The sequence below is a fragment of the Benincasa hispida genome, chromosome 1 (assembly GCF_027475165.1).
Source record: "Benincasa hispida cultivar pf3 chromosome 1, pf3_genome.v1.1, whole genome shotgun sequence".
NCBI lineage: Eukaryota > Viridiplantae > Streptophyta > Magnoliopsida > Cucurbitales > Cucurbitaceae > Benincasa > Benincasa hispida.
The window spans coordinates 59,022,494-59,032,993 of NC_143478.1; the positions used below are offsets into that span (position 1 = coordinate 59,022,494).

Genomic DNA, 10,500 nt, shown 5'->3' on the forward strand with positions numbered 1-10,500 from the left:
GGGATATAGCAACATACTTTTAAAAAATGTTGAAAAATGACATCTCACTCTTGTTGTAATAGGTCCTCCTATTGCGACATTTATATGTCTCATGATGCAACAATTTATAAGTTAGTGCAACACTTTATCAACGGATGAAAGTTTACTAACCGCTACAATTGTTGATCTTATAGCAACAATTTTTGAAATATATAGCAATACTTTGTAAGCTCATATACTAGCGGTTGTCAGTTGTTATCAAATGCAACATATTTATAAGAGATACAAGCATTTGGAAACCATCATATTGTAGGATATAATTTGTCAACCGCTATTAATTGATATATAACAACTTTTATAAACGTTGGAAGCATGTCATAACTGTTGTAATAAACTTTTCAAATAGCTGTTATTGCATAAATCTTTGCAGCATTTGCTAAACGACTAATAAAACGGATGCATTCCTATTTTCTTGTAGTGAAACGATTGCTGATTTCATATGTTTATCCGATATTTAAATAATTACATACGTTTGAATGTGATGCGTATATAATTCTGAAATGAAGATCTAAATTGATATAATTAACATAAATTGATTTACTTACCAAAATTTATGGTTTTAATTGATATAATTCTTAGTTTATGATTGTAATATTCATACCATCCAAGATTTTGGGGTTATATGCTTTTGTTTATTCTTATATAAATTAATGTAATATATAATTCTCAAATAAAGAACACCTTATTCTCACAACTAGAGGAATATAAAAGAGAATTATTTTTAAAAATATTAAGCCCCACAAAATTTTAGGAAGATGGTTTTGTTCTAATAGAGAACATATTCCTCTCTACTCTATACATTTTTTTTCTCTCTCTCTAAATTACAGTTAGGATTGTATATCTTACATTAGACAATATTATTGATTTAAAACTAAAAGATTGATCAGAGGAATATATAAAGCATTTTAATTTTATTCTTGGTATAGTGAGTTATCATAATAAATTCAATAATGGGGATAGATAAGATTTCAAAATATTTTTATAAGAAGTATCCATCAATATAAAAATATTTGTGTACTAGAAAAATAAAAATACAAATATTTGTAATTTTGAAAATTACCAAAAAGGCCCTAGTCCTAACAAATGCATGGACATGAGAAGATGTGGTTTGAGTATAAAAGGGAGGTGTGGTAGTGCTAAAATTCTTCATCCCATCTAATATCTCATTTCTTCATCTTTTCTTTTTTCTTCACCAAATTTTGTTTGGAGATACAAACTTATTGGTTTCTTATTTTCCAATCAAGAATTTCTGTCCACCAAATATCAGGTGATTATTTCACTGTTTTACTTTATTTAATGGTCTTTTTATCCATTTAGTCTTGTGTGACACGGTATGTTGAAAGTTATATTGAAAATATTGTAACAATTAATTACTTCGTCACTAGTGAAGTATCACTTTCTCTATTAACGATTTGCCTATCACTTAAATGATCGATTAGAGAGATAATTTTAGCTAAGTACAAAAATATTGATAATATTTATGAATGAAGATATTTATTTAAGGCCTTCAATATATGTCAAATGATGGAAATTTCGAGATCTAAATTTTATGAAAGGTCATGGAAGATATTATTATTGATGAAAGTCTAAAAAAATCATGAAAATTATGGATCTTCGTGAAATTTATTTAAATTAGTATATGAGATGAAGACTTATTTGAATTATAATAAACTATTTCTAATCATTATGTCAAGATAAAATATAATTTTATTAATGATATTATTGTTGTGGATAAAATTAATTACAGATATAATGATTGAGTTTTTAATTTTGTCTTAAATAAACTATAATTCACAAATTTGAATCAACTATTTTGTAGAAAACTAAAATAATCATGAAAATTTGAAGAACATGCTTAAATAATAAACTAAACCTTAATTTGAAATTAAAAAACAATTTTTAATATTCCCATTTATGTAAGAATAGATGTATAAATTTACATGGTTTCAAGTTTTGTTTAGTGATTTGTTATATTTGTATTCTTTAAAAATATACAGTTAATTATTATATATTCCTAAAAATACTATTCATTGTAATTATTCTTAAATTATCTTTTTTTAATTAAAATAATTCCAATATCTATAAAGTAAAAGTGTTCAAATGACCTCAATCTATATTACCCAATCCAAATTATAAGATTTGAATTGAATTAAATTTTTTTTAATTTTTTTGGAGTTGGATTGAATGTTGAGTAGAATTTTTTTTTTTTTTCAAGTTGATCTAAATAGAAGGAAAAAAAGTATCAAAGTTTGTTTTTGTTTAAAGTTTTATAATAGATATCATACAAGGTATAAAGCTCCTTTCTTTCTCAATTATATCTCCACAATTGTAGGCCTGCATAATGGGCCTACCTAGTTCTAAAACTAGGTTGGCCCGACAGTAAAATACGGCCCAGACCTGAACGCGTATATTGGAATGTTAACGACATGTCGTCTACAGTGATGCAAAACGAGAGTGGCCCACATTCTTCGTTTTTGCTCTGTATTCTTTCATTTGGTAGTTAAAAGAAATTGGGTGTGAAATTGAATGGATTCTTCGTTTTGGTTTTGTCAGAAATAGCGTTGAATATGACGGTGGAAGGTGGGTGTCCAACGGAGATGAAAGCGACGTCTAATGGCTTGTTTCAAGGCGATAACCCACTCGATTTCGCCCTGCCTTTGGCCATTCTTCAGATTTGTTTAGTGGTTGTTCTTACTCGTCTTCTTGGTTTGCTTCTCCGACCGATTAGAGAGCCTCGAGTCATCGCCGAGATCGTTGTATGTGTTTTTTATGTTTTTTTTTTCTTTGTATGAACTGTTGCAAGTTATCTATATTTGCAATTAATTAGGCGGCGTTGGTAACTTTTCTATTTTTAAAATTAAAGTTTATTTCGTCTCAATTTGCATATTTCTTTTAATTAAAATTATTGAATTTTTAGTTAAATTTAAAAAATAAAAATAATTTTAAAAACTATTTTTTTAGGTTTTATTTCGCAATCGTTAAGGTCTCATTTGATTATCATTTGGACCTCCTTTGGTAAACATTTCATTTTTTATTTTTGATTTTTTAAAAATTAAATAATTTCTTCGTTGTTTCTTATGAATCTTTATTAAATACAATGATTGAGCTCCAAAAATAAAAATTACTTTTGAAAAACCTTTTTTTTTTTAATTTTGAAAATGTATTAGTTTTTTAAACTATTTATAAAAAAGTGAATAACAAAATAAGAAATTTGAAGGTGGAAGTAGTGTTTATAAACTTAGTTTTCAGACACAAAAATGCCTACCAAACGGAGTCTTGGTTTTTTATTTTTAGTATTTTAAAATTAAGCCTATAAATACTCATTTAATCTCTTAAATTTCTTGCTTTGTCATCCAATTTTTACCAATATTTTTAGCAATCTAGAAAAAAAAATTAAGCTCTCTTACTTAAAGAAAATGAAAAGCATGATAAAAAAACAATAGGAAATAGGCTTAATTTTTCAAAAGTAAAAAATCGAAAACAAAATAGTTACTAAACGATGTCTGAGTTTTTTGTTTTTTATTTGAAAATTAAGTCTATGAAGCATTCTTTCCCTTCTAAATTTCTTGTTTAATTATCTATTTTTTACTAATATTTACAAAAACCAAGTCTTGAATATTTTTTTTAAAAAAATATTTTTATTTTTTTATTTTTTTTATATAATTTGACTAAAAATTCTAACTCTTTTATTTGAAAAGAATAAAAAAATTTAAAAGATAGGCTTCATTTTCAAAGACTAAGGAAACCTAGTTTCCAAAATATGGCCAAAAATCAAGATCATTTAGTAATCATTTGGTTTTTTGTTTTTTGTTTTTTTTTTTTTAATTAAACACATTTCATCCATATTTTTTAGAATGATTTGCATCTTAAATTCTTAGTCAAATTCTAAAAGCAAAATTAACTTTTTTGAAACCTATTTTTTTTAGTTCTCAAAATTTGACTTGGTTTTTTTTTTAAACTAGAGTAAAAAATAAAAAACAAAATGTGAGAATAGTACCCTAATTTTTAAAAACAAATGGTTAGTGTTTAAAGTTGATACTATTATGGTATTTAACTTTGTTATGGTGGATGTTAGGGTGGAATATTACTTGGACCATCAGCGTTAGGTCGTAGCCAGGGATTTCTACAGAGTGTGTTCCCAGAAAAAAGCCTAACCGTGTTGGATACATTAGCTAATATGGGTCTTTTGTTCTTCCTTTTTCTCGTTGGACTTGAGTTAGATCCCAAATCTCTCCGCCGTACCGGAAAGGGCGCAATGGGCATAGCCATCGCCGGAATCACTCTCCCTTTCCTCCTCGGCATCGGTACCTCCTATGTCCTCCGTTCCACCATCTCCAAAGGCGTCCATGGCCCTCCTTTTCTCATCTTCATCGGTGTCTCTCTCTCCATTACTGCTTTTCCCGTCCTCGCTCGTATCCTAGCTGAACTCAACCTCTTAACCACCAACCTTGGCCGCATCGCTATGTCCGCTGCTGCCGTCAACGACGTCGCCGCCTGGATCCTCCTCGCCCTCGCCATTGCACTCTCCGGCACTGGCCGTTCTCCTCTTGTCTCCATCTGGGTTTTCCTCTGTGGCTCTGTTTTTGTCCTGTTTTGCTTCTTCACTCTCCCGCCGGCCTTCCGATGGATCTCCCGCCGTTGCTCCAAAGGCGAACCAGTAAGCGAACTCTACATTTGCGCTACTTTATCCACCGTCTTAGCCGCTGGATTCATCACTGACTTAATCGGAATCCATGCTCTGTTTGGGGCTTTTGTCGTCGGCGTCCTCGTCCCAAAGGACGGCCCACTTGGCGGAGCCCTCGTCGAAAAAGTCGAAGATCTTGTTTCTAGTTTATTCCTCCCTCTCTATTTCGTTTCAAGTGGATTGAAAACGAACATTACTACAATCCAAGGAGCACAATCATGGGGTTTGCTCATTCTAGTAATTTTCACCGCGTGTTTTGGGAAAATCATTGGCACTATCTTGATGGCACTCTTTTGCAAGATGCCACTTCAAGAATCTCTAGCTTTAGGATTCTTAATGAACACCAAAGGGCTTGTGGAACTAATCGTCTTAAACATCGGAAAAGACCGAGAAGTTTTGAATGATCAAACCTTTGCAATTCTGGTTTTAATGGCTGTCATCACAACCTTCTTCACTACTCCAATTGTTATGGCGGTTTACAAGCCGGCCAAGAGGAATAGCAAATCTGAATACACTTATAAGACAATTGAGCGAGATGACTCAAATTCCGAGCTTCGAATTTTGGCTTGCTTTCACTCTATTAATAACATTCCTTCGATTTTGAATTTGATTGAGGTGAGTCGTGGGATGGAGGGTAGTAGTAAGCTTTGTGTTTATGCAATGCATTTGATGGAGCTGACAGAGAGGTCGTCAGCCATTGTTATGGTTCATCGAGCTAGAAAAAATGGAAGACCATTTTGGAACAAAGGAGGTAAGTCAGCTTGTGATCAAATTGGTGTGGCTTTTGAGGCTTTCCAGCAGCTTAGTCGAGTGTCCATACGTCCAATGACTGCCATATCTCGGCTTTCGCATATGCATGAAGATGTGTGCAATAGAGCTGAGAGAAAACGCGCCGCAATTATCATCCTCCCATTCCACAAACACCAAAGGTTTGATATGCCCTAATGCATTTATTTTAACCTCATGTTTGTGCATATCATTCAATTCATCTTGTAACAAACTCTTTTTACTATTTTAAAAAAATATTTTTTTATTTTTTTAAAGTAATTTGAGTGGAGGCACGAAAATGGGTGCATCTTGGAATGTGTCAAAATATTGTTCATATGCATAACAGAACTATTTTGATGCATTCTTGGTCGTGTCTATCTTAAATATTTGAAGTAAAAATAAAAGATACATTGTGACATACTATGATAAGACAATTAAATGTACTAGACAAAAACTCAAATATTTGCCTATGCAAAATAAAGGGAAAAAATCATTGTAGAGAATGGATGAGAGTATATATTAGGTGGTCAAACAATAACTATTTTTTGTACATTTTATTCGGGTTTAAATAATACTTTGGTCCATGTACTTCTAGTTTTGGTTTTTATGCTTTCAAAATGTTCATTTTGGTCTCTATATTTTAAATTTTGGTCCATTTTGGTCCCAACGTTTAGTCTTTGTATTTTAAATTTTGGTTCATTTTGATTCTTAATACTTCTAAAAAGTGATCATTTTTAATCTCGTTATTTTCATTTTTAAATGATCAAAATGGTCATTTTTAAAAAATTAAGCACTAAAATGTACATTCTGAAAGTAGTGGGACTAAAATGAACTAAAGTTGAAAGTTCAGAGACCAAAATAAATTTTTTAACAGTAGAAAGACCAAAATAAACGAAAATCAAAAGTATAAGGACCAAAAGTAGTATTTAATCCTTTTATTTTTAAGTTAACAAACTAATCATTTGATGAGAAGCTAAAAAAATAAAACAATGATTTTTAAAAGGTTAAAGACTAAAATACAGTTTAAAATTTAGGAATCAAGATAAAACATTATTGTCTACATCAATTTTAAAGGATGCTATAGTTGAGATGATTGAAATGGATGGCAGATTTGATGGATCTTTGGAAGCAACAAGAGGTGATTTCCAATGGGTTAATCAAAAAGTTTTGGAACAATCACCATGTTCCATCGGAATCTTGGTTGATAGAGGATTTGGAAATGGGTCTCACATCTGCGCCAGCAACATCTCTTCGACCATAACTGTCTTCTTCTTCGGCGGTCGTGATGATCGTGAAGCTCTAGCCTTCGGTCGGAGAATGGCAGAGCATTCTAGAATAACCTTAAATATCGTACGTTTCCTTCTGAGCTCGAACATGGACGTAGAATCCATTATGGTTGACATGAGCAAAGACGACTGTAAGGGTTCAGCAGTCATGGATCAGAAAATGTTGATGGAATTCAATGGGAAGAAAACCAACAACAAGTCTTTAAGGTATGAAGAGAGGGTAGTGAGCACATTCAACGATGCCATTGAAGTAATAAGAGAGTTCAGTAGATGCAATTTGATATTGGTGGGTCAATCGCCAGAAGGGCAAGTAGTGGAGTGTCTTCGTTTCAAGATCAATGTCGAATGCCCGGAGTTAGGTCCTGTCGGTAGCTTGTTGACATCAATGGAGCTATCAACATCAGCTTCAATCTTGGTTGTAAAACAGTTTCGTGGTCCATTGTTGTCTTCTTCATTCACGTCTACAGAGATGGTATTACCCAAGGAAGATAAGTAGTAACAAAATCCCCTATAAAATTTATAGTATCAAGAGAGTATGAATGCTCTTTCTATTCACTCTTTGCCAAATTAATTTCATTTTTGAATTGATGCAACGTATATCAATATTGAAGAATTATTTATAAAAAAAAATTTATAGTGTGATCATTAGAAGGAGTGTGTACATTCATGGTGTTAGAGATTTTCTATTGTAAACTGTACAGATCGAAAAAAGAGGAACGTTCGGAGCCTATTTGATGGTGTTTCATTTTCTGTTTCTTATTCCTTGTTTTTATTTCTCATTTTTTAAGAAGCAAACTTGCTTGATAATCCATCTCATTTCTTATTTCCAAATTTTGAACAATGTTTCTAAAATTTAGATAAGATTTTAGAATTAAACAACTAAATGTAACCCCCATCTAATAACATTTTCATTTTCCAATTTCCATTTCTTATTTCTTATTTCTTGTTTTTGTTTTCTAGTTTTTAAGAACTAAAAATAGGAATATATTTGGTAACCAACTTATTTTTTGTTATTTGATGAAGAAAAAAAACGAAAACTTATTCGATAACTATTTCTTTTTCATTTTTTTATAGCTTAAATGTAACTTAGTTATATTATATAAAATATTGGGGTAATTGCAAGGTTGTCAAAAAAGAATAATGAAATTACATCCATGGTCTAAATATATGGACTACGTTGATAAATTGGCAAAATAACAACCGCAACCCAATTGAAATAGATGAATGACCAAAATGTCCTCACAATTAAAAATGTGCGATTGCATTCTATTGTCGTTGAATTGTCATCTGATTGTCAATGATACCAATTGCTATCTGATTGATGTTTGATTACTGTCTGATTGATATTTGATATTGACTGTTATCTTATTGCAATCTTATATAGATTGCTAATGATATTGATTTACTATTTGATCGTTGTTAAATTGATATTTGATATTGATTGTTATCTGATTGCTAGTGATACTAATTGCCATTTGATTATTGTTTGATTTCATTTTGATACTAATTGCTAATAATATCGATTATTATTTGATTATTCACTAAATATTATCTTATATAATTTCTATTTGATGATGATTATCAATGATATTGATTGCCATCTAATTGTTGACTGATCATTATTTGATACCAATTCCTAGTGATACTAATTATTATTTGATAATGTTTGTTATCTAATTACTATTTCATTGTTATCTGATGTCGATTGCTAATGATATCAATTACTATCTAATTGTTATCTAATTACTATTTGATACTAATTGTCAATAATACCAATTGTTATTTGATTTCTGTCTAATTACTATCCGATAAGTTATGAAGCCGTAATCCTAAATTATATTATTTAATATTATTTATCTAATTACAACTTTTTTAAGTAGGAAAAAAAGGGAAAGTAATGATTCAAAATTATATTCATAAGTTTGTTGTGCAAATCCCATTGCGAGTTAAAACATTAATGGAGCAATCAACAACATGCCAATAAGGTTCATAATAAATAATCTCTAGAGATAAATCAGGTCTGCAGTTTTGATAAGGGCTCAATGTGTAACGAACCGACCCCCTAGCACTTAAGTTAGGCCGTTACTAAAATACATGCGTGCATGGAACTTAAAACGACACTCTTTTATGTTGAAATAAATGCTAAATAGATAAGGGGAGTTCAAAAGTCTTTTATTAAATGTAAATATTAAAAACAATAATACGGTACCCATAAATAATAAAGGTTAATAAATAAGTATGAAAACACTTCTTAATAATAAGTTTCAAACATCAAAACTGAAAATTTAGCAAAACCATGAAGGAAATCTAAGTCTTATGAGTGGAAGTATAAAAACTAGTCCCAGTGGCTCGATCACAGATTCTGCTTGTCATTCGCCCGTGCGTCCCTAATCTTACCTGAAACAACAACATGAGAAAGAATGAGTATAAAATACTCAGTAAGTAACCCCACTACTAGGGTCAGGCTGGGCATCTATGTCCTCTAGATACCCACCTCTGATGAAACATATAAACTGCTCTAGTTCTCATGGGACACATATGCACATGAAACAAGAAGGAGACTGAGTCCTATCCTACTGTAGTTAAGTATGCCCACTACCTTTGGTGAATCCCGAAGGAGACAGAAATTGGTGAATCTTGAAGGAAACACAAACTGGTAAATCCCGAACGAGACACAAACTGGTGAATCCTAAAGGAAACAAAAACTGGTGAATCCCAAAGGAAACACAAAATCTAATGGGCATCTAACTAATTAGTAAGGACATTTGCACAATCTCAACATCATAATCATCACTGTACGAATCTATGACATACATACAAACCTCAATATCATGGCTCTACAACATACACATATACCTCAACATCATGGTTCTACAACATACATGTATACCTCAACATCATCATATCAAATACAACCATATGGAAGCACATACCATCTCATACTAGCATTCAAGTATCTATGTACATAAATAAATAATTCAGATCTCGTACCAGAACACACTTTGATCATATTATACTATTAGTCTATCATGCTAACATTCTGCCATATCGTACATTTATCATGCTAGCATACATCTAATGTCTGGCCCGTGGGCAATTTCAGTAGTAAGATTACTTACCTTGATATTAGGTCGAACCAAAAAGCAATTGAATCTTTGTGAAATTCTTGAATCCTTAATCAAGCCTAAATATAAACTAAGCATTAAAATTAATAGTTAAGGCCAAATTCCAAACACCCAAATATTACAGAATATTTCCAGATAACCTTACCTAGGTGTGGTCCAATTTGAATTCACCTTCCAAACCTCCAATTTTAAGCCCAAATAATTAGCAAACCAAACTCTTCTTCATCTTGAATGAAATTCTTGAATCAACCTCCTAATCATAATTTGAAATTAGGCTTACATGATTAAAGCTTGAATCAAATACATACTTCACTACAAATGTCTTAAATAAATTATCCATATGTAGCTTCGTCAAAAAATCACTTCCAAATGACTTTACCAAAATTTCTCAACAACCAAAATTAATCCATAAGAGAGTAATCAAAGCATAAAACTTACCAAAACTCGCTAAAACAAACTCCAACTTTACTACACAACACCTCAATACTTTCACAAACTTGAATCCAAAGTTGAAACACAATGGGTATCAACCAATTGATGCCAAAAGTAAATGAGTATTCAAGAATCAACCGAAAACAAACCCAAACGACAAAAATCA

General features: G+C 31.2%; 1 protein-coding gene across 2 annotated transcripts; it reads left to right on the top strand.

The window, feature by feature from the left end:
• The first annotated feature begins 1,170 nt into the window (after positions 1-1,170).
• LOC120078063 (cation/H(+) antiporter 18-like) lies at positions 1,171-7,522 on the top strand. 2 transcript variants are annotated; one of them, XM_039032259.2, is made up of 4 exons: positions 1,171-1,306; positions 2,593-2,795; positions 4,115-5,652; positions 6,601-7,522. In XM_039032259.2, exons 2-4 carry the CDS (start codon positions 2,607-2,609, stop codon positions 7,271-7,273), a joined length of 2,400 nt encoding a protein of 799 aa, XP_038888187.2. In that variant the 5' UTR covers positions 1,171-1,306; positions 2,593-2,606; the 3' UTR covers positions 7,274-7,522. The 2 variants fall into 2 exon arrangements, with proteins under 2 accessions (XP_038888187.2, XP_090173953.1); XM_090317827.1 differs by having other exon boundaries at positions 1,184-1,306; positions 2,372-2,795.
• The last annotated feature ends 2,978 nt before the right edge of the window (positions 7,523-10,500 follow it).